At 49.2% G+C, this 24213-nt stretch overlaps 1 protein-coding gene across 1 annotated transcript in view; it reads left to right on the top strand.

Moving 5' to 3' along the window:
• Window positions 1-23835, top strand: part of DISP3 (dispatched RND transporter family member 3) — a 47487-nt gene extending 23652 nt beyond the window's left edge. Inside the window, exons 2-21 of the mRNA XM_048326408.1 lie at window positions 2247-3182; window positions 3938-4157; window positions 5636-5772; window positions 6208-6342; window positions 6565-6725; window positions 7612-7751; window positions 8478-8623; window positions 10074-10235; window positions 10621-10782; window positions 11220-11342; window positions 11947-12083; window positions 12617-12798; window positions 13240-13370; window positions 13470-13642; window positions 14367-14493; window positions 15321-15466; window positions 15813-15972; window positions 16341-16454; window positions 17448-17614; window positions 18324-23835. Coding sequence (XP_048182365.1) covers window positions 2255-3182; window positions 3938-4157; window positions 5636-5772; window positions 6208-6342; window positions 6565-6725; window positions 7612-7751; window positions 8478-8623; window positions 10074-10235; window positions 10621-10782; window positions 11220-11342; window positions 11947-12083; window positions 12617-12798; window positions 13240-13370; window positions 13470-13642; window positions 14367-14493; window positions 15321-15466; window positions 15813-15972; window positions 16341-16454; window positions 17448-17614; window positions 18324-18686 — 4014 coding nt within the window. The 5' untranslated portion in view covers window positions 2247-2254 and the 3' untranslated portion in view covers window positions 18687-23835. The remainder of the gene's footprint in view (window positions 1-2246; window positions 3183-3937; window positions 4158-5635; window positions 5773-6207; window positions 6343-6564; window positions 6726-7611; window positions 7752-8477; window positions 8624-10073; window positions 10236-10620; window positions 10783-11219; window positions 11343-11946; window positions 12084-12616; window positions 12799-13239; window positions 13371-13469; window positions 13643-14366; window positions 14494-15320; window positions 15467-15812; window positions 15973-16340; window positions 16455-17447; window positions 17615-18323) is intronic.
• The last annotated feature ends 378 nt before the right edge of the window (window positions 23836-24213 follow it).

The raw sequence follows: 24213 nt of genomic DNA, 5'->3' as shown, positions 1-24213 counted from the left end.
ATGGCTGAGTTTGGGAGTGTAGAGTGTGAGAGAGAAGGCAGGATTATGGTAAGAATCTTCCAGGAGAGGATTAATTTGCAGATTCAGAGACTTGGGAAAGCCTCCTCCCTGTCATGATGCAAATAAGGCTCTGCAAGCAACAACACAAGAGCATGTGGATCTGTGTTCCCATGAACCCTGAGCAGTACCTGCAGTCCAGTGCCTGTCCTGGGCAGCATCATTTTTATGCTCTTGGCTTTGCCCCAGTGCCAAGGGCTCATACAGTGATCCATGTGCATTCAAGGAAACTTTCAGGCACTCCTTGGTTGTTTAGGATTATGCATCCTGAATATTAAAGAAATCTCAGCGGAGTCCAAAACCAGCTAGATTACTCCTGACCTTTCCAGAGGCTTGAAAAGAAACACACCCCTGCCCCCCGCTTGTTTTCCTCTTGCTGTCTCGGTCCTTCATGTGAAGGGGGCAACAACACAGAAGAGTTCTGTGAGCTGTCCTCTCTTCACCCTATTTCTCAGCCTGCTGAGGGTTGGAGGTCTGGCAGGAGAGGGACTGTGGCCATCTGCCGGCAGTGGTACCTGTCTGTTTTTGTACTGAGATGGCAGAGCAGGAGGCTCACATGTGCCCTCCTGCACAGTCTCCACAGTCTAGCTTGAGGTGGGTGAGCCACTGCATGAGCCTAACCAGGGTGAGGGGCTGGGAGAGCCCCTGCTCTCACACTGACAGGAAGGGTGGGATGTTTTGAGACATGACCAGTTGCAGATTAAAGGCACTGATGAACATTCCTGCTTTCCTTGGTGTGGGCTGGAGCAGGGGTCTGGAGCTCGGAGGTTACCTGTTCTCCACAGGTTCTGTGATGAGGGGAACACTCTGCCCAGACATGCACAGATGCTGTCCAGACCAGACTGAATCCCATGGGAGCTGCTGTGGATCCCGTGAACTCTCTGTGAGCAAAGCCACTGACATTGCTCAGACTGACCAGAGCCAGAGAGGTTGCTGTGACCCTTGCTGCTTTGCACAACACTCCTCTGCCAGGGAGCATTTTTGTCCCACTGCTTTTCCTCTTGGTCCAGGTTCATGCAGCTCCTAGGCCTTCTGAGGACCTAGAGTTTAAGAGGTACTGGCAATTTATATTTCTGCTGATATAAGGCCTGTTAAAATAGCAACACTGGTTAGAAGCAAAGCTCGTAAATTGTTTCTGGCCTGTGTGTAAATTGCTTTCAACTCCCAGGGTCAGGTAACAAACGGAACCTGTTTGTTCATTCATTCAGTGAGGGGGGCTACTGGCTTTGCTGCCTGGACCCAGAAAAGGGAGTGACACTTACAGGGTCTGGGCTTTGCTCTCAGGGACCACCACCTGTGGATCCCTGGCTTGGGAAGCCACTATGAGACACCCAGGGAAAGTCTGGGAACCTGGGAAACCCCTGCTAAGGAGAGCACCTCCCAGGGATTATCCCTTTCTTTCCTGACCAAGTCTGGGCTGATCAGGGAGGGTTTCCTCTTTCATTCCATGAAAGCAGTAACTGCTTTTTCTTCCTGGTTGTTCTGTGGGAATGGGAAAAATGCACTCCACTAACAATATCCCACAGGAGTGGAAGGAAGGCAGGTTGATCAGTCCTTTCCCTTCCCATGCTGCCAGTGGATATCCCTTCAGGGACTAGAGCAGGGTCACAGTGAGTTCTCAGAGGGGGTGGTGTGTGCAAGTGTGTGTCTGCAGGTGTGGGTGTGTGCATTTCTGGCTCTGTGTGCACACATATGCATGCTTTGTGGGAAAGATGAATACTGCTGTAAATAGCTGGGGGAAATCTATTGTCAGTTCTAAGGAGAGGAAGATACACTCCCTTGCATTTTGTATCTGGTAGCATGAACTATTCCTGGGTGTGAGGACCAGGTTAGCTAATTAAATGTTCCTGCTGCTGCAGTGTGAGCAACATACTATGAATCCCTGCAGTCTCCATGCCTGGTGCTCCTGGAGCCATGCAGAGCCTTCCTCTGCCACAGCACTGGGCTCTGGGACTGTCACTTGAACTTTTTCCTCTCTGGTTCCTCTGCCAGGCAGAGTGTGGGATACCTCATGGCAAGGCTGTTGTTTCAGTGGCTGTAGCAAATCTGTGGGGTTTGGAAGGAGTGCCCCTGGGGGAACTGGAGCGTGCCTCCATCCCAGCTCTGCTGCTGGAACTCTGTGGATTCACGGCTGTGCCTGTGACACCACTGCTGGGCCTCGCTGATTGTTCTTCTCTACCTGTGAACAGGTGCTGACATGGACACAGAGGATGACCCATTGTTACAGGATGCCTGGCTAGAGGAGGAAGATGAAGAGGTAGCCTTCAGCTCCCGGAAGAGGCAAGAGGGTGCTCTGTTGTGTGGGAAAAGCCCGTGCAGAGTCAGGCCCCTGTGTGTCACACTGCCTGTGTCTAGCTTCTGGAATATTGTTGGCTGGGTGTTTACCAACCCATACTGTGCTGGCTTCATACTTTTCCTGGGCTGTGCCATCCCTGCTGTGCTTGCTGTTGTCATGTTCCTCCACTACCCAGCCCTGGATATTGACATCTCCTACAACGCTTTTGAGATCCGCAACCATGAGTCCTCACAGCGCTTCGATGCCCTTGCCTTGGCCCTCAAATCCCAGTTTGGGTCATGGGGGAGGAACCGCCGGGATCTGGCTGACTTTACTTCGGAAACCCTGCAGAGACTCATCTTCGAGCAGCTCCAGCAGCTTCACCTCAATGCTTCCCATCTTGGGGTCAGTGCACGGGTCAAACGCAGCCCCCCAGAGGGCAGGATGAGCTCCCTGCAGCCCCAGGCCCACCTGAGCCCAGGAAACCAGACTTCCCAAATCGGGAGAGGAGCCCCGCGCTGGGACTACTCTAGCACTTACATCAGTGCCAACACACAGACACATGCTCACTGGCGCATTGAGCTAATTTTTCTGGCTCGGGGGGACTCTGAGAACAACATCTTTACCACAGAACGCCTGGTCACCATCCATGAGGTTGAGCGCAAGATCATGGACCACCCTCGCTTCCGGGAGTTCTGCTGGAAGCCCCATGAGGTCTTGAAGGACCTGCCCCTGGGTTCTTACTCCTACTGCTCCCCTCCCAGCTCCCTTATGACCTACTTCTTCCCCACTGAGAGAGGAGGGAAGATTTACTATGATGGCATGGGACAAGACCTTGCTGACATCCAAGGTGAGCTGAGGGCTGTGGGCAAGGGCTGGCATGTTCAAGGAATGCCTCTCCTCAGGTTCAGGCAGTCACTGGTGTGCAGCTAAGAGGGGTGACTGCCTTGTATGGAGAGGAAGATGCTGCTGGGCTGTGCCTTGAAGAATCGTCTTTTCTGCACCAGGGCCCCTTTTCAACCCTGCAACTCCAGTCACAGTTCACACAGACCCCCACAGGCAAGTGAGGGGGTGTCCTGCATGGTACAGATGTCTTCTACTGACCCTTGTCCCCTGTAGATGACTGTGGTTGACTAGAGCAATGCCACTGCTTGAACAGACGATAGGGATGAGCTTCCCTGCACTACAGAGCAGATTAAAGAGGTCTGTGGGGTGCTCCGGCAGCTTGTGAGTCACCAACTGGAAAGGCTCCTATAAGGAAAGGAGGAGAAAGGCCCTGCCTCCTCCTGCCAGCTCTGTACCCTGTACTGTGCACCTCTAGTAAAACAGAGGCTCTGGGTGGTGACAAAGAAGTGACTCATGAGGAGTCTATGGGTGTGATGTAGCTGTGGGATGCACCCCTTCATCTGTCACAGAACAGAAGCAGGATGTGAGTCTTTGCAATCCAGGTTTCCCTGACCTTCCTTGCTCTCTGGAAGGCAGCTGCAGTCAGCATCACTCTGACAGACAGGATGACTCCCAGTTTCCCTGTGGCAGACTAGACCCTGTGCCTTGCCAAGACAATTAAGCAGGACCTAACAAAAGTGGTGCTGCTTTCTTCTTCAGGGTCCCTGGAGCTGGCCATGACCCACCCCGAATTCTACTGGTATGTGGATGAGGGCTTGTCTGCTGAGAACATGAAGAGCTCCCTGCTGCGGAGTGAGATCCTCTTTGGGGCACCACTGCCAAACTACTACTCGGTGGAGGATCGCTGGGAGGAGCAGCGCCGCAAGTTCCAGAACTTCGTCATCACCTACGTGGCCATGCTGGCCAAGCAGTCCACGAGGTGAGGGTGTGTGCAGGCAGGGCAGGTGGGAGTGCACAAGAGCAGGGAAGGGCAGAGGATGGAACAGACCTTTCAGGGTGCAAAAGCTCTGCCTTAAGGTTCACACCAAGGCAGAAGTGCCTTTTCCACTCTGATAGCCACATTCTATTTGGCCTCACTGGGAAGGCACCAAGCACAGAAGGCTTGGCATGCTAGCTTGGACTACTGGTCAGTCTCGAACAGTGGCCATGGCATAATGCTCCAGATGAAGGAGAAAAAGCATCTCCACTGAAGCTGGGCTCAGGCATGGAGTTGTAAATGAGGGTGGGGAGCATACGGCAGAAAACCACTCATATGCTCCCCTTTAATGCCTCTTCCTACTGCAGCAACATGCCAGAGACACCAATAGAGACAATGAAAGGGGGACAAAGTTTGAATCTAATGCCTGCCTTTCCACTGAGCCCTTGTCTGGCACTGGGTCTTTTTGCTTCCATCTCACAAATCCAGTTCCACTGGCTCAAACAGAGCTTCCTGCTCTGAGTTTGGCCACCACTGGTCTGATGCAGGAGATGAAATGGTCTTTACTCAAGGCCACTCAACCTGTATATCCAATTCTGCTTCTGCTTTTTGTACAGAGAGGTGGGGAGGGGAGTTTCAAGGCAGGATAATTTTCAGGAAGTGCAGGCTTTTTTCACCACCAGGTCTGTATGACTTGGTTGAACAGAGTTTTGCTCAGTGCTTGTGAGCGAGAGATGATAAAATAGAGCTAAAAGGGCTAAAAGAGCATCCCAGTACCCTGGTAGCTGACAGAAGGCTTGTGCGTCCCAGTCTCTGTACCTTCTTATACTCCAACTTTCCACTGCCCTAAGTCTCAGTAACTCCCAGAATGAAGGGATGCTGATCTTCAAGAGCAGGTTGGAAGGCAGGCAGCCACGGAGCATTCTCAACATTGGGCTGGCAGAGCAGGTTGTGATTATGACAAGCCAAAAGGGAATTGAGGCCAAGGCTCAGTTCCGAAGCTTGGATCCCTGATAGCCTCCTATGGTGCAGCATTATTGTAGTCCTGGTTAAATTATGTTGGATTATTTCTGCTCTGTGCCTGCTTCCAGAGGCAGAAGCTGGTAAATCATGTGGTTTCTGATAAGCTCTCACTCTGCCTACATCTGCTGTACTAATCTAATAAGCAGTGATTAGGATTCCAGATGGAACTGGCTTTGAAGGCTTCCGGAATTGTCTATTAGTGACTAAGACCCACCGTGCACTGGAGGAACTTCAGAAATATTAGACCTGCTCTTTATTTTTCTCCTTCCCTGTGTGAATTTCACCTCCAGGAGCAACTTTGTTCAACCTGCTCTCACTGCTCTGTTTTCTCAGAGAACTGCCAGGTTATTAGAGCAGTGACCTCCTTTTGCTCTGGAGGAGATACTGTGCTTTAAACCACCTGGCTCTCCTCCTTTTGCACTCAATTATTCCTCTTCTTTCATATCTTCCCACCCTAGCAAAGTCCAGGTGCTGTACGGAGGGACAGATTTGTTTGACTATGAAGTGAGGAGGACTTTCAACAATGACATGTTGCTGGCCTTCATCAGCAGTAGCTGCATAGCTGTCTTGGTCTACATCCTCACCTCCTGCTCAGGTAGGCTGGAGTCACGGCTACCCTGCTCTAACACAAATCCAAATGTGCCGTGTCTCTCTCTGTCTGTGCAAGCCTGGAGAGAGACTCTGATGCCCTGGCACCAGTGTGGCTGTGCGGCACAGCAGCATGCAGAAGCCATGCAAGCCAGTCTGATTGTCCAGAGCAGAGATTTGTGGGGAGGGTGAGGGAAGACTCACAGGAGATCAGGAATAAGATGCAAATTCCCATCTTGCTAACACTGGCATAAATCTGATGTAATTTTTTGCATGAGCCTCATGGGAAAGAGTCTGCAAGCAGTAGTCCTGCAGCCCTGAACTGTTCTCTGTCACCAACACACTCATGGGAACCAGTATCCTAACAGAACAGGTGGGAGGTGTCTGTTCTCCTGAGGTTGGCCAGAGATACTATTTTTTCCATGTTTCTTTTCTGCTGTAGTGTTCCTGTCATTCTTTGGCATTGCCAGCATTGGGCTAAGCTGCCTGGTGGCTCTGTTCCTGTACCACGTCGTATTTGGGATCCAGTATCTGGGTATACTCAATGGTGTGGCTGCCTTTGTCATCGTGGGGATTGGTAAGCTCATCTTTACTCAAAGCCTACCTGTGCTGCCTTGCCCTGCCTTCTGTCTGCAGGAGAGAAGAAGGTGATGGTGGCAAATGCAGACTGAATTTTCAGGCCCTTTTCCATTACCTGTAAGTGTAATATTTGCAGATCAAATGTCAAGGGGGAAGTCAGATTTTTAGCAGATGTCACTTCTGTGAGCAGAGTATCAATATCTCTGCTGTCTTTTTCCAGGGGTTGATGATGTCTTTGTTTTCATCAATACCTACCGCCAAGCCACCCACCTCAAGGACCTGCGACTGCGCATGATCCACACTATCCAGACAGCAGGGAAGGCCACCTTCTTCACCTCCCTGACCACAGCTGCAGCATATGCTGCCAACATCTTCTCTCAGGTACCCTGCACCTTTGGGATTTGGGGTTTCCATTTCTGCCAAATGGCCTAGTAGATCAGGAACCTGCCAACACCATCTGTCCTCTCCTTCAGCACAGTGGGCTGCCAGACCTGCTTCTTACAGGGCTGTCTCTTACCTGCTGTAAGGCAGTGGATTTTCCAAGGAAATGCTTCTGTGCCACTGATCAAACAGCATCCAGTGGCCACCAGGCTCTGTCTCAGTGCTTTACCTACCGGGCTTGCTGATTATCATGTGAAAAATGAGGTTCACTCTTAGTAAAATTTTAAGGAAAGTTTAATAAAAGGGACAATTAGGAGACAATAGCAAAAAGGGTATTACGGCCGGGTGTTTCGGCAGAGCCAAAGGCACACCTCTGCATCCAAAAGATCGTCTTTAAAAGTACATCTCTTATTGCATATTCATTACAATCATGCATGATTCATAAATTCTTTGGAGTTTCTGTGTATCATCCCATCAGCCTTATCTTCCTTCTTGGCTCCATTCTGTCTCTGCTCCCTCCATAAATTTTTCTCTCTGGTTTCGGGTCTTCTTCTTTCTCTGATAAGATACTCCAGGAATGTGAAGGCTTTCTCTGCCTATCTTTTCTAAATTGACTACATAAACAATAGAGATTCTATATCATGTATTGCAGAACCTAGGTAAAGTTTTTCTAACATTAAGGAACATGAAAAAACCAACATCACAATACATTCATAACAATTATGTAACATGCGAAAAGCCAATATCACAATACATTCATAACAATCATGACTGAGGTCAGCGTGTGCTATTCTCAGGTTCCACCAGATATTTCTTCCTTGCCTGCTGTCTCTCCAGCAATCCTGCCCCAGTTGATCCCAATCTCATGTTCTCTCTCTTCATGTAGATCCCAGCTGTGCATGACTTTGGACTCTTCATGTCACTGATTGTGTCCTGCTGCTGGGTAGCTGTGCTCTTCACCATGCCAGCTGCTCTTGGAATATGGACCCTTTATGTGTCCCCATTAGAGAGCTCCTGCCAAGCCAGGTGAGCCCTGGAGCCTGTGGGTGGGAAGTTGTGGAATTTGCAGTCAAGGAGGTATGCAAATTCCTTCCCTGTCATCTCAGTTTATCCTCATTCCCCTCAGGCAGCTTGGCTTTGGCTCTGACAGAAGGGAAATTTAAGTTCTACCATTCCAGATTGGAGCAAAATGGAAGGGTCAAGTCCCAGTCTCATTCTCTCTGGTGTATGCACAGGTGTCTTCCATGAGCCAGACTCTGCAATGTCAGTCAATCCTCTCGGTTGAATCCTATGGAGCATTGGACCATTTGTTTCCTCGGAGCACTTAATGCACAGCTAAATCTTCAAGCAGTGGAGACACAAGCCCTGCATCACAGACAGATCACCATTGCTCCCTCCTGTGAGCACAAGCAGGACATGGAGATTTGTGTTTGAAAGTCAGCACGTTTCCTCTTCCCCTTCTCCTTAGCACTGCAGACGACCTGGCCTGATTTTATTCATCAGCAGGGAGACGAACTGCTGAAACTCCCATCACTCAGCACCCGGTGTCCATGGCTCAGCCCTGCTCTGTGTATCCAGCCCAACCCTTGTCCTCTCACCACTTAGAAATGGAATTTGCTCATGGCAGTGCCTGTCGTCTTTCCAAGTAGTTGGAGCAGATTGTGGCTGTGCTCCTTGCCACTGAAGGAGCCCACTTCACAGGGTATGTGGCTTAAAACTCTTGCCTTTGTCTCCTTTCCTGCTTCGATCCAGCTGCAGTCAGAAGTGTACCAAAAAGAATGCCTTGCACCTAGCTGAAGATCTCTTCATTGCCTCAGAGGCCACCTCCAGAGCAGGCAGAGAGACCCTTCCCTACCTTGATGATGACATCCCACTCCTCAGCGTTGAGGATGAGCCTGGTATGTGTCTGCTGTGTGGTGCCTTTAGGGGGATCACACTGCCCTCTTCATCCTGCAGTTCTCCTTACCCCTGACACTGATCCTTGCCTCAGTTCCCCGAATTGTAAGTTGGAGATGGTGCCATCATGGGAGGTTGTAGGAGTCAGAATTCAGTATTTGTTGTAACTTTCCTTTGAGATCTTCAGTGGGTGTCAATGCATGCTTTCTGACTACTTTGCTGATTCTCTTGGGTCCACCATGGTCTGCTTTCTGTCTGGAATCACTGATTGTGACATGGATGTAGCCATGAAACATCTAATCCATAATGCCAGGACAGCTCACCTTGGAGTAAAGTTTTCCCCTCTTCCCTGCCATTTGGAGCACTGCATTTGGGAAGCAGGAGAAAGAACACTGTTGTTCTCCAGCATCAGCCCCCTACAGCAGCTCCTCCATCATGGTATGAAGAGGGCAGTGACTTGCCTGAGATCACATAAGCAATCTAGAAAAAAAGCCCAGAAATTCCCTATCTCTTGTTAGCAGGAGATAATCCTTCCAGCCCTGATCCCAAGAAAAAGGTGCTCACAGGGTCATGCTCTCTTGTACTTGGCTTTTAAAACTTGCTGGAATTTCTTCCTTTTAAAATCCCCAACAGGAGTGGTCTGGGCAGTGAGTATCTTTCAGGCCTAGAAGCAAACTGGAACTGGAGGTAACTGAATCAATTCCATGGCATGTGCAGAGCCCTTGCTGCAGGGAAGGCTCTGAGATGCCTTTGACAAGCAGGTAGAGATGCTCTGGCTCTGTGCTTCAAGAGTTCTCCTTCATATGCCAGAACCACATGCAGTGCTGATGTATGGAAATAATCCCTCCCTTCCCTGCAAACAGCAGGATGTTTTCCTCCAGGGTCCCTGGGATCAGGGAACTATAAAGAAGCAAAGCAGCTTGTTCCAATCAGTGACCAAGTGTGGTTTGTAGGTTGGCTGTACAGTGTGCCGGGCATGCTTCATCCCACTACAGCAAGTGCCCACTTCTCACACACAGAGAAGGGGGCAGTTCCCTTTGGCATCCCTGATCTGGAGAGAAGAGAATCAGGGAGGAGCCAGGCTGCAGTCAGGAAGAAGTCAGCTGTGTATAATTAGCAGTAAGACATATTTAGTGGGACAGGGACAAATTCTGCTTGGCCCAAGAAGCATGCAGTGGACAGTGTTTGTGGGGTTTGGTAGAGGAAGGAATAGCCTGAAGTATAGATTTCGACTGAGCTATTGATTTACAAGTGTAGCTGTTGCATGGCAGAGACTTGACAAAGATGCTTCTTATAACATCCTGTGAGTCACTGCCTCTGCCGGGGTCTTACTCCATCTCTTTAGCTTGAGTGAGTTGTGCAGCACCTTGCAGAAGATTTGATAAAAGAGAGCAGAGAGCTCTAAGAGACACTCAAGACACTGAGACTGCTTTTGATTTCTCTCTATTCTAGTCTCTCTGGAAATAGGGGATGTCCCCTTGGTGTCTGTGATGCCAGAAAATCTGCAGCTCTCTGCAGAGAAGAGCAACCGGGATCACTTGATAACTCATCTGCAGGAGCTGCTGGAACACTGGGTGCTGTGGTCTGCAGTGAAGAGCAGATGGGTGATTGTGGGTAAGGAAGGAGGCGGGTATTGCATCTACATGGATTTTAGAGGGTTTGACATTTCAATCAGTCTTCAAGCCTTGATTATTAGTGACAAGAGGTGGGAAAAGGGACATGGTAAATGGTTTCTAACACAGTGGAAGAGTGCTCCCAGAACAGTCAGTCCCTAAGGGACTTTTCCCCTTCTTTTCACTCAGATCTAAAGTGGCAAATCCTGATAGAATTTTTTCCAGGCATGGGCTTATTACAAGAAAGCCCAGATGCCAGTGTGCTTTAGTGGCTGTTCTTTTTCCAGCTGAAAATACCATCTTTCTACCACATGCCTACTCTCTGAGTATGTTTGAAGTGTGAAGTGCATGTAAGGTCCCACACTTACCCAGGTTTCTCCTTGCAGGGCTCTTTCTCCTTGTTTTGCTCCTGTCCATATTCTTTGCTAGCCACCTCCATCCAGCTAGCCGTGCTCCAGTCTTGTTCCGGCCAGACACAAACATCCAGGTGCTACTGGACCTGAAATACAACCTGAGTGCTGAAGGCATCTCTTGCATTACCTGCTCAGGTGAGAATGCTGGTCCCCAAACCATGGTGGGTGCAGCCCAGCCTGGCCTAAGCCCTGGACTGGAGGAGCTGAAATGTGAGGCAGACACCTACAATGTTCAAATATCTCATTGGACATTGGATGGACCCTGTGGAAAGGAGGCACACATTGGGAGCGGGATGGTTGAATTGCCTGTAGGAGTGAAGTATTTAGAAAAGTATTTCCTGCTTTAGCCATGAACTGTTTATTTCTTCTGTAGCAATCCCTTCATAGACTATGAAAACTGACTACTTTTACTCATAAGTGCTGGTCTCATGTCAGTGCCCAGCTGAGGGTCTGTGGCACTGTGTTGCCTGCTTAGGGTTTGGTGTTCAGCAGCATTCTGTGGTGTGTACAGGGCTGGTAGGTCTTTTCTCATGCTGTTCACTCTTTCCTCCCTGACTAACCTCGTGGGACAGGTTTGTTTCAGGAAAAGCCCCACAGTTTGCAGAACAACATCCGAACTTCCATGGAAAAAAAGAAGAGGGGCTCAGGGTCACCTTGGGGAAGCAAAGGCAGCATGGGTGATACAGGGCAGCAAGGTGAGTGGGGCATGATGACTCCAACCACATTTGGGGCCAGGGCCCAAGGATCCACTGGGGTAGAAACTAAACCACATGCTCTCTGAATAGCTGATGGGGAATAATCCTCTTCAGAGCCTGCCCCACTGAGCCCTAGGTTGGTGCTGGATGTATGGAGCATCTTCAAAATCCCCCTTTTCCTAATACCTACTGCTCTCCAGGACATGGTCCTATAACCCAGGTGGCAGTACAGTCTAGTGTCATATCCCTCTGATCTGAGTACAGGGCTAGGAACTCCAAGCTTTCACATCCCACTCCTGTTCACAACCTTGTTGGCAAGTCATGAGGAGAGTAAATTCAGCCTGTTTGCAGGGGATTTTGAGGATAAAACAGTTATTGGGCCATATCCCAAGACAGCATGAATTAATAAGCCATCAGGAATTACTGCAGCTCAGGATGTATTTGTGATAGCCTTTGAAAGGTGTGCTGTGCTGCCAGAAGACAGAAGCTGTGCCTGCTGTCCCAGAGCAGACAGCAGACCAGAACCCTCCTTTGCTCTGTCCATGTCAGTAGGATTTACTGATTGAGAAGTACCACCAAACCTCATGCCCTCTGTTTCCTTCAGAGCTCCAGGGGACTGTGTATATCTCCAAGTCCAAGAGCAAGGGAAGACCAGCCATCTATAGATTCTCACTCAATGCCAGTGTCCCTGCACCCTGGCAGATGGTGTCACCGGGAGACGGGGAGGTGCCTTCATTCCAGGTAAGTCAGTCCAGGATGTTGGACCCCTCTAGCAAGAGTGCAGCACTCAGCAGGTGAGCACAAGAGCCTCCTCCTGTCTCTCCATGGGGTCCTATGTAGCCCTGGGTGACATTTTCAGGGCACTGTAGTAGGGTAGTTAACACAGAAGGCATTGTGCTCGGCATCATCCAGGATGATACCCTGGAGTGCCACAAGACTTCACCTGTTGCCATTGTGAGGTGACTGTCAGCGATGGGAGCAGAACTGTGGGCGTCACTAGAGCAGATGTCCCTCACCCCAGGCAGAGCAGCCACCATTCAGCCTAGGCCACTGGTAATGGGGGTGCTAAGGGGCCCTTCACACATGGGGGAAGGGTGCCCTTCACACACATTGCTGGGAAGGGGCAGGCTGGGGGCTGGCTGGGGCTATGCCTGCAGTGCTCATTCTGTGTGGCTGTGCCAATGCTCAGGGAGGAGGGGAGAGTGTGATACTAATGTGCAACAGACTGCAACCCTGTGGAGTTAAGTGTCTGTTTTCATTAATCCATTGCTTAGGTGTATAGAGTGCCTTTCGGTAACTTCACCAGGAAGCTGACAGCTTGTGTGTCCACAGTAGGGCTGCTTAAGCAGATGAGCCCCAGGAAGTGGATGATGACCACCTTGTCCTGCGACACCAAGAAGGGCTGGAAGTTCGACTTCAGTTTCTACGTGGCCTCCAAGGAGCAGCAGCGAACACGGTAACCTTCCAAAACCCCCTCAGGACAAGGCAGCAGAAACAGCACAGCTGAGACGCTGATGGGAGATGCCTAATGGCCAGTGCTAGTCCTGCTCTCAATCAGTCACATCCATGGCCCTAGAATTTGCTTTGCTGCATATATGCCCCATCTCTGCAGTCACTTTGCAGGCCTGTAGCATCATTAACATGCCAAAGGCTTGAGAGACTGTGACTGGGGGCTTCTTTAGGTGGCAGAAAGACATTGCTGATCTGGTTCTTGCCCTTACCCACCTGAACTAAGGGACTGAATGGGTAGCACAGAATATGCAGTGGCTAGGGATACAGGTCTGCAGATGTTCACCTTTCCCTTCTGTCCCTGCAAATGTCTGTTTCCATGTAATACTTTGGACGCTTCATCTTCTCTACCTCTGGTCCCCTGTAACAAACTTTCTTTGCTGCACAGGAAACTGTATTTTGCCCAGTCGCACAAGCCCCCTTACCACGGTCGAGTGTGTGTTGCACCTCCAGGCTGTCTGCTCAGCTCTAGCCCTGACGGACCCAACAAAGGCATCCTGTATGTTCCCAGTGAAAAAGGTAAGCTGATGAGGCCCTGTTCAAACATGCCAAGGTCCAGAGAATCAGACCTTTTTTGCCATCTAATGTAACCAACCTTTATTCTGTATTTGACAACAGCACCCAAAGCAAAGCTGTCGGCCACATCTGGATTTAATCCATGCATGAACACAGGCTGTGGGAAGCCAGCAGTGCGGCCGCTGGTAGACACTGGAGCCATGGTGTTTGTAGTGTTTGGAATCAGAGGCGTTAATCGCACAAGACGCCCAGACAACCACGTCATTGGAGACATGGTACACGTAGTCTGGCATGCTGGCCAGGCATGCTCGGGGCTGGCGAGTGAGGGACAGGCTCTCTGGATGGTGTTTAGTTAATATCCACAGCCGAAGGTGGTCCAGCAGTCTGGACAGATGGAAGGGCAGAGGTGGTAGCATTGTGATGAGCCAGTACAGTTCTGTTTTAGCAAATTGACAAAATAATGGAGATCAGGAAGTCCTTACTGAAAAAAACATGTCAGACTTTTCAGAAAATCCCTCTGAGTGCAATATATAACTTTCTAATTTTGAGTCTAAATCTGGCTTTTTCGAGGATTTTAGAAACAAACCCATCTTGAGCTCAGTACAAAACTCACTACAAATTCAAGACTGAGGGAACTGATATTTTTCTATAATATATATCTTGTTATGAAGTATTAACAAAAAATAAAAATTGGTTACTCTAGGGAAAGGTTACTAAACGTGACTTTTCTAGAAACAGTTTATCTCTCAGATCCGATACCTTGACACATGACAATCTTTCTCTAGAAAAAATTATGCTTAGCTTGGCTGATGCACTTCAGCGTTCTGCTGTTCTTCCTGCCTTGTGATTTGGGGGTACTGTGCAGAATCAGCCTTTGCCTGTTTGCTCTGAAGGGACAGTGAGAAATGCAGGCGGTGGAGCAGGCAGGAAGCTGCAGTGCCAGTTGCTGTGTGTATGTTTCACGTGTGGTGCTCTTGTCATTGTGTCTCCTTGTGAAAGGGCAGCGTTATCTACGATGACAGCTTTGACCTCTTCAAAGAGATTGGCAACCTGTGCCACCTCTGCAAAGCCATTGCCAGCAACTCTGAGCTGGTGAAGCCTGGAGGGGCTCAGTGCCTGCCCTCGGGTAGGTTAGACTAACTCCTCTGCAGCCCTACCTGTGCTTGCTTGGGCTGGGGTCCTCAACAGCAAACCAGAAAGGGTGACTGCTTCTTGCTGTCTCCTTTTCTTCCCAAGGCAGCTTGACCCTTCTAGAACATGTCATTGGTTGTGCTTTTTGGGACAGAAAGAAAGAAAAATGGTCTCTTTAATGCCAAAGACACTGGGTATATTCTTTGAGATTTAATCCAGAAGGATAAGAACAGAATTGTATTTGTTCTTCCCAGTCATGGATATTGCTTGAGATACAATCTTTTGATTCAGTAGATATCTTCTTAGTAGCTCCTGAATAACGATGAAATCACACCTGATCTCATTGCAGTGAGGCGCCTCACTGTCTCTTTGGCTTTGCATACCTGACCAGTGACCGTCTCTCCCAACTTCAGAGGTCACAAAGTTGTGGAGCTGAACCTAGGAAGTGTATATTGGCTTCAGGCCAAAAGCCAGTTTCATGCCTGGAGCAAATCCCTGCCAGGCCAGGCAGACACCCCTTAGCACTTGCTCTCTGTGGTGCTTCCTGACAACTGGGGACAAACAGCAGTGGCAGTGTCCTGTCCTATGCTGATGGCACAGAGTGTCCTTTCAAGCTACAGCAGCTGAGAGCTGTGATGCCGAGACCTCAAAGACTCTGGCAAACCAGAATGGCAGGGGGAAGCAGCTGCTGACAAATGGGGCCTGCTACTCTCTTGAGGCTCCCATTTTGGGTTGTTGGTTGAGGTTTTTTTCATTCCCTTGCTCCAGTGTGCTTCCTTTCCCTGTTCTGCCCTCCATCCCTTGCTCTTTCTTTCTCTTCAGGTTACAGCATCTCCTCCTTTCTGCAGATGTTGCACCCCGAGTGCAAGAATATCCCTGAGCCAAACCTGCTGCCTGGACAGCTCTCTCATGGGGCAGTGGGGGTGAAGGATGGGAAGGTGCAGTGGATCTCCATGGCCTTCGAATCGGTGAGCATATGGCATCACCTAGTGACATTGCCATTCTGGTGACGGTTTCATCTTGTGACTTCTGGGGGTTTAGCTCTGCTCTTTCTGCACTGGCCACTTTCACTTGCAGCCATAATTTAGTGTTTATTAGCATTTGTTGCAGACAGATGCCTACACTCACAAGTTGGTAGAAGTGGCTGCTTACACCACAATTAGCTCAGGCAAAAAGCTGGTGGCAGATTTGCCCAAATGCCTCTGTCAGTTCTACCTGGCACTGCCCTTTGAGCTAGCTTGTTCTGCCCTTTCCCTTGCCATGCACACCCTACCCAAAGAGCAGGATACAAGTGATGTGTTTGTCTTGTTACAGACAACCTACAAGGGGAAATCGTCCTTCCAGACATATGCTGACTATCTGAAATGGGAGACATTCCTGCAGCAGCAACTCCAACTCTTCCCAGAGGGCTCTGCTCTCCGGCATGGTTTCCAGACCTGTGAGCACTGGAAGCAGATTTTCATGGAGATAATAGGCAAGTGACTGCTGTGTTTCTCTCCGTGCTCTCTGATACATCTCCACAGCACACTCCATCCTGTATGGTGGGCATGGGTTATATCTGCAGTCCCTTGCCATTGCTGTGCAAATTCCTAAAGCCTGTTCCTGCCCTAAGCAATGTGTATTGTCAAAATTAGGCAAACCCCAAGGAAATAGGTAAGGGAAAGGACTCAGCCTTGCTGATGCTAGATTCAAGAAACCTATCACCTTCTTTCCACTGTCATCGTCCCTTCTCATCTTCCCCAGCGTGAGTGCTGCCTGCCTTGTTGCCAGCAGGAACATGGTACCTTTCTCACCCCAGCTGTCACCTTCCAGGATTCAAATCAGCTGGCTGTTTTCTTCCAGGAGTGCAGAGTGCCCTGTATGGTCTTGTCCTCTCACTGGTCATCTGTGTGGCTGCCGTGGCAGTGTTCACCACACACATCCTCCTCCTGCTGCCAGTGCTGCTCAGCATCTTAGGTAAAAACACCAATTCCAATGTGTCAGGCTTTCACTTTTCCTGAAATTGGTGGATTGTGGCACTGCTGAGTCTCTGGTGATTTGAACTGAATTGCCCATCTTCTGTGTAAAACCCTTTTGGCTTTCCAGGAGCCCGTCCTGGAGAACAGACTAGCTAAGTGATCAGAAGAAACTCTCAACAAATGCACAGGAACCTCATTGGGAAAGTAGATTTGTGTGTCTAATTCCCAGTGTGTTTTATCTACACAATCCCTTCTATTTGTTTAAATAAGGGGTTTAGCTACACAAATGCCATCCCTACCTGTTATGTGTAATAATGTGATTAAAGTCCCACATGCTCTGAATAACAATTGCATTACTTTCCAAGAACCTGCACCATGGCTGCTGTTTCCAAGCAGTGGGAGATGTTAAAAGCTGAGTATTTTAGCAGTTTTTTAGTATTCGAAGCAAATTTTAAATAGTTTCCTCTCCCTGGCTGGTGATTTGGTGATATTGTGCTCTAAGTGTGTTGCTAAACTTCTCAGTTTAAAAATCAAATCTATCATTTTGAAACCACTTATTCTCCCACATATGACTCAAAAACTAACAGTACTCTTGACTTCTAAAAAGTGTGCTCAGCCTCTGTGTAACTTCAGCAAGCAAAACAACAGGCTCACTTCCTTGTGGTGCTTGTGTGCACACATGGACATTTGTCTGGGCTTGGATTCATATAGCAAGAGTTAGTCTAGATTGACATCAGTCTGTCAGTTTGCCTGATATTTAACTAGGTGTTCCACTGGCCCCAGCAGGTCTGATCACCTTATGGAATGGTCCCTGTGCAAAGGGAAGGCAAAGGAAGTGTTTTTCTCTGTGGCAGGGGGAGTGTGTACAGGACTCAGGCTGGCTGGCAGCGGGGTATGATCCCAAACTCCCCAGGGACTGACTTGTATCAGTAGGCTTGGACAGCAGTCCCAGAGTCCTTTACATTTGCCTGACAACACCTTCCTCACACAGGGGTTGTCTGCCTTGTGGTGACCATCATGTACTGGTCTGGCTGGGAAATGGGAGCTGTGGAAGCCATTTCCCTCTCCATCCTCGTTGGCTCCTCTGTTGATTACTGCGTGCACTTGGTGGAGGGCTACCTGCTGGCAGGGGAGAACCTGCCACTCCACCAGGCAGAGGTGAGCTCTGTTCTTCCTACAGCCTTGCATTCATTCCTCTTGTGCCCTCCCATGCCACTCAACTGTGATGCAGAATGCACAATAGGCAAGGGGGGATGTGTCCTGGCACCCGCAGAGCATCCCTGGGATATGGTAGTTGCTGCTTGTCCAGCTGACTGCTCAGACTGTGAGCTTGTGTACCTGAGTACAGTAAACTCAGATGGGGGTCCAACCCACATGGTTGTCCCTTTTCTTGCTGGCCACAGCTGTGCCAAAGCAACACCTTTTCACGTTCAAGTGAAGACAGTCTGTGCTGGAACAGCTCCATACTAATTGTGTAACCTCTGAAAATTGCTTTGCTGGACGTCCAGCTCATCTCTGGGCTTGTTAACATCTTTTGTCTCGTTGGGAAGATGGAGACCACAAAAGCCTGGGATCTCTGTTGCCAGGTGTAGTGTCTGCCTGCAGTGCCTGTGTTGTGTAGGCCCAGCAATCAGTCTGATATGGTGGAAAGGAGGCACAAAATCCAGCAGCCTTTGCCTCTGCTGGGTTTTAACCCTATGGCTCTTGGCTCAGTGTTCTCAGAGACTGCATGAACTGTTTGAGATGCACTCAGGCAGCCTCTTCGTCCTGGACAGGGATTCTGTGAGCTAAGCCACCCTCTCAAAGCCTAAAATATCAGTGTAGCTCCATGTGCCGGTTCTGCTAACACTGCTGTTCTTTCCACCAGGATCCCACAGTGTGCCGACAGTGGAGGACAATGGAAGCAGTCCGGCATGTGGGTGTGGCAATCGTCTCGAGTGCTGTTACCACCATGATCGCCACTGTCCCACTGTTCTTTTGCATCATTGCCCCCTTCGCTAAGTTTGGGAAGATCGTGGCCCTCAACACAGGAGTCTCCATCCTGTACACGTTAACTGTGAGCACAGCCCTGCTGAGCATCATGGGGCCTGGCACCTTCATCCGCAGCAGGACTTCCTGCCTCAAGGCTGTGCTGGGGGTGCTCCTGACTGGCCTGCTGGGTCTCTGCATCTGCCTTGCCCTGCTGAAGAGCGGATATAAGATCCCCCTCCCCAACGGGACAGCCCTGTAGACCCCAGGCCAAGAGCCACATGCTCTGTCCTCTTGCTCCCTTTCTTTTTTCTTTTCTTTTCTTTTTAAAGAACATTTTTTGTAAGAAAAAAAGAGGAAAAAAAGTCCCTTTTTTCCAGAAGTTTTTCAAATCCAGATGCACTTTATTTTCTAATGGGTTTTGCTCTAAACTTGTATTTATTTTGGGTAGTGATGGATGGATGATGGACGGTGAGGGCTGCCCAGGGAATACCTCAGCCCGTGAGTAGGAGGGGAGGAGGTTTCCTTCTCTCAATTTTCTTTCTGCTTTTCTTTGTTTCTTTTCTTGTTCTTTTAATTTATTTTTAACAAACAGGGCTTTCTGGAATCACGAAGCTAAAAGGAGAGAATTTAGGAAGGCCATCTGATCCTTTCAAAAACCCTTCCCTCTGTCCTTCCTCTCCACTTGTCCAGGGTCAGCGTTGCAATGATGACTCTTGAGGCGATATCCTACTCCCACACCAAGCCTGTGCTTCATTACTTTAGCCTTCAAGAACAGCAGTGAGCTGTTGGACAGGCCTGGAGAACAGTGTTGTCTGGATCCCTTTGGCAGGCCCTGTATCCAAGCCAGACCAGCAGTGAGCTTGCTGCATGGGAGCTCTTATGGGTGTCATTTTGAGATCCAAACTAGAGCTGTTGGGTGGCACCACCCGCAGTGACCTGCTTTCATCATTCAGGGAGGGCACTGGGACACATGGCTTTCCCCTTCTTTCCGGAGGGACAGTGCACCTTTTACTGGGATCTCATGTGTCTGTGAACAGCCATCAGGAAGCAGATCGTGCCCTCAGCAGCCTGCCCTCCTCTCCCTCATCTCAGTAGTGAGGTCAAGGCAGTTTCAATGCCCAGTCCCCCTGGTCACCTCACCAGTCACTGCCTCTGCTCTTCCTGGTGGAGAGAAAACAGAGAGCCCTGAGAGCCCTGCAGAGGTCTTTGGCCATAATGGTCAGCTCTTAGCCTGAGGACAAGGTAACCCCTGGGGCTAGGTAGAGCCCACACCTGGTGGTTTACACAGGATCCTCTGTGGCAGCTCAGAGACACCCTCCGGTGTGGACACCTGAGTGCAGCAGAGCTGCAGCTGCTGTCTGCTCTGAGCAGATGGTTTATATTAAAGTAAAATGAAATCGCAAACTGGTGCCATTAACAAGTACATTTTAAGCACCACTGATTCTATCATATTTTTTAAACTGAAATAGCTAAGTGTGCATTGATACACAGCACATCTGATCCTTAGCAGAAGGGGAGGGTCAGGCCCCCTGGGAGATTCGTTAACCACTATTTACAAGGGTGCCAATAGAGTAATGTGGCCAGGAAGCAGCCTGACTCCATTTCTTTGCAGATTCCATGTCCTGGTGGCTTTGTGTTATCTGTCTGGATCAACCTCTCTTTTTAAGATGAAAATTCCAGGAAGCCCAACCTAATTGCCAGCCAAGTTGTGGAGCCTGTGCTGCTGGGACGCTGAGCTGCTTCTACTTGGCTCAGTGCATCCGTGCTCTGATCCCTGCCAGTCTTACACCTTCACATTGTGTCATGCCTGTGAAACTGGATCAAATATTTGTTTCTAAAGTAGCTTCCCCAAGGTGTCCCCAAGGTTCCCCAAGCTGGAGAGAGGAGTTATTATTTTCAGGAGGGCTCCAGAGCAATCCTGCTGCAGGCAGTGAGGGTCGTGAGAACGCGAGTGGAGCAGACCTGGTTTCTCCTTGCTATTCCATGGTGCAGCTGAATTACCCCTTTCTGCAAAGTGTTAAATGTTTCTTGGCACCTACCTCTAATCTGCACTAGCTCCTTCATAATGAACCCTGTGCCCATGAATAAATGGTTCTGGAAAGGATTTTTGACTATCCTTAAGCTGTGCTGCTTTGATGGCTGCTGTGCGCAGTTCAGCACCATCCTTGATCTGTAAGCCATGCTGTTCCCTGTGTCTGTGCTCCAGACTTAACTCTTGGTGGTGCCCTGAGTAGTCCTAGGTGGCAGTGACTGGAGACGGCAAGAGTGCTGATGATATACAGCCCCATGGGACCTGTGTGGCTATGCAGGTGCTGCAGGGGAGGGCAAGGTATCCCTAGTGCTGTGGCCAAGGATGCTCTGACTGGTGGCTTGATTTGAACTTAACAAACACTTCAAACCCCTTTTGGGTGATTAAAGCTGATGGATATTTCCAGGTCACCAGACAAGAGAATAAGGTGCTGAGGGCACCCTTAGAGGAAGGTCCTCCTATAAGTATGAAGAAACCTTTAAAGGCCTCTAAGAAAAGGCACAGGAGTGCTTTGAATCCTGCAAAGTTGAAAGCCTATGTAAGCCCCTGGTATCCTATGTTTGTGCTCACTATAAAGAGGCTACATCAACCCCTCACCTCCAGTGTGATTCTGGACACGCCATGCTGGGAACACTCATTCAGCTGCTGAGGGGAGGCAAAGATTAATTTCAAAGTAGAGGGAAACCTTTTATGTCTCTTGGGTATGATCTGGCAGTGTCTGATCTGCAGACAAAAATAACAAGAGTTCTTGGCACCTGACAGGATCCATGCTGTTTTCTGGAGCAGGAAGGGAGAAGGACAAGCTGTCATTTTCCCCCCTCCTCTCCAGCCAGCCCAGGCTCCCTCATTGCAGAAGGACTAGCTGGCACTAGCAGGAGCAGGGCATCACCTTGCGTTTTGTTGCCCAAAGTGATACTGGGAATGCAGTGGCTGGAACGATTCAGAAGGAAGAGGAGCAACCAGGATAAGTGCAAATGATTCACAAAGGCATATTGAGGAAAAGGAAGTGATATTTTCCAGGAAGGAAAGTGACGTAAGGAGAGGAGGAGGAACTTACACCAGATGTAGCAGGATGGCAGAAGAGCTGGTAGAGGATCCTAGGTGATATTTTATGCTTCAAGGACTCACTGAATGTTGTAACTTGAGACCCTGATTAAACACAGTCATGATACTTGGCTTAAGATCTAACTAGACATTTTCCCCATCACCACTTCACCCTGCACAGCTCTGTGGTCAGGGTGGCTGCTGCTTTCTCCACATGCAGTGGAAGGAAAGAGACTTAAAGGTGGGGCCCAGCCTTCTGCAAAACACTTACATCCTGATCTGCCCAAGCATCTGTGGAGACAACAAAAGGGTAGCAGATACATACATCCATGTCCATGTAGGCAGTGTCATCCTTGTGATTACAGAATACTCATAAAATTATAGAGGTAAGAAAAGGGATGGCTTTATCTGAGCAAGTGTGGAGGTCTTGCTGGGAATTGGTACTCGAAGGCAGATGCTCGTAGCAATAAAAAGCAAGGCCTCACCTGTCTGGTGCTGTTCCAGGAGCAGATGTTCACCTTAAACAATTCCTCCCATATCTCTGCCTATCTTCTTTCTCTGATGACTCCTCTGTTTCACAGGCCATCTCCTGGGCCCTGTTTTCTTGCTGAGCAAGGTTCAGCCTTCTCCGTGGTACATGTTCATGCCTAAGGTACTCACAGAGTCTGGACTGAAAGTGGCTGGAGAAGTCTCAAGGAGAATCTCTTTAGGCAGAGGAAGCCAGGGAGTTAAACAGCTTCACACAGAGCTTTCAGTTTTGATGTTTCTAAATGGAATGTATCAGATCAGTCTTACTTGGAAAAAAATGCTCCATTTTCCATTTCAAAATGATCTTGGTGCAATTAAAAAGCATACACGAACTTTCAGCTAGCACATGGCAATGGAATGTGCCTGTTAATTGCCCACTCCTTTATTTCTAGTAAATCCTGGTTTGAAGCTTAAGCTCTGAAAAGTTAGGTTAATACTTCAGGAGGGGGTCATTCTGGAACTATGCAGTCTCCTACAAAACAGAGCAGGGCTTGTCCTGCCCAGAAGTTCTCTCCAGCACAGGGCAGTAGCAGAAGGACACTGCTCCTTGGTGCTGAAGCTCTGAGATTCATGCACAGAGCTGGTGTGACTGCTCTTTGCCTTCAGTGGAGTTACTGAGTGAGTCCAGGGCTCCCCATGGCTGTGAACACTGAGAGAAAGACTCCCCACTCACAACAGCCCTGTCCACATCAGCTTTGGAGCAGGGAGGAACAGAGTTGATGTCCTGTGTAGAGATCAGCATCAGAGGAAGGAAAAGATCCATGACTCCTCACTCAGTTTGTTTCTTTATGTTGTGGTGCCTCTTGAGGTGCTGGATTTGGGCAACTGGGGCATCAGGTTTGGCCACTGACCTCAGCAATTGCCAAGGCTGCAGATTCTGAAAGGAATCATTGGCTGAGCTGGACTGTGTTTCTCAATTCTTGCCGGATCTGAAAATATGCCAGAGCAAAGGCAGCCTGAGAAATATCCCCAAGGAGAAGGACATGTAGACACTTGGAGAGCTACTGGGACCATTGATGTAGTAGTCTGGAGGCAATGGTCTCCAGATACCCTGGCTTTGCCTCCACTGGAGCAAATTGGGATGTTGCTTTATGTCACAGTGTCTAAGTCTTTTAGCTGGTCCTGCACTGAATTTCTGTAGCAGAGCAGCCTGCCTTTCTGGAAGGTTATAAAAGGCTTTTTGTTTAACCCCATGACACATATAAATCCTCCCATACTGTCCACCAATGAAGTTGTGCAGACTGATTTGCAGCCAGGCAGGACAAACTCAGTCTCTTGGTTACTTCTTCCAAAATCATACCTCACCCCAGATACCGTGTAAGCCATAGTTCACAGATATTTCAAAGGCTTTTGCTAACTACTCTGCCCTGGGTTAGTACCCGGGGTCCCAGAGCTAGACATCTTTCAATGCCTATCTCCATCCTGAGGACAGAGGTTTTTGGCTTTTTCCTCTCTGCTCCTCCTTTGGGCAGTTGCTGAAGGGAGGTGGGGGGCAGTGACCAGGACCAGAGGCAGAGCAATGATCAGATAAACAGAAAGGTTTGGAGGCAGAAGCAGAACAAATGGGAGGGAGGATGGTCCAAAATACAAGGGAGAAGAGGTGTTAGCACCCCATGGACAGAGGGAGGGAGGGCATTGCCATTCTACCACATTGTGTGCAGACCTTAAGAGTGTCAGTTCTCAGAGTGATGTAGCACAATTCCCGATGTATGTGTGTCACTTTTGTAAGTTGTCTCCTACCTTCACTATTTTCAGTGTTCCTTGATTTTTGGAGACTGTTGTAAATAAAAAGATTTTGACATTCGCATGTTTGGACCCTCACTCATCACCACATTACTGTTTGTGTACACATACTGACAGCCAGAGTGGCACTGACAGGATCTGTATTGTGTAAGGAATGTGGTGGGGATGAGGCCACAGAACCAGTTCCTAACATGCACAGGATTGTCTGCTACTACTACTGAAATTGGTCCTCTTGAAGCCAACTTATCACATCCAGAAGAGCCGGCAATCTGGAAAAGGCAGTGCAGGAAACCACACAGGTCTGCAAGAGGAGCTGTGCGAGAGCTGTGGACCACAGAGGAGGCACAGGTTGGCCTTCGCAGGACTGTGGGACCACCTGGCAGTGGTGAGTGCCCAGGGCTGCCAAACATGGGAATGAGGGCACAGAAATGGGGTAGGACAG

This window comes from Corvus hawaiiensis, chromosome 22, assembly GCF_020740725.1.
Source record: "Corvus hawaiiensis isolate bCorHaw1 chromosome 22, bCorHaw1.pri.cur, whole genome shotgun sequence".
In the NCBI taxonomy this organism is placed as follows: domain Eukaryota; kingdom Metazoa; phylum Chordata; class Aves; order Passeriformes; family Corvidae; genus Corvus; species Corvus hawaiiensis.
Note: the sequence above shows the minus strand (reverse complement) of the source record. Positions and strands in the feature narration are given on the sequence as shown.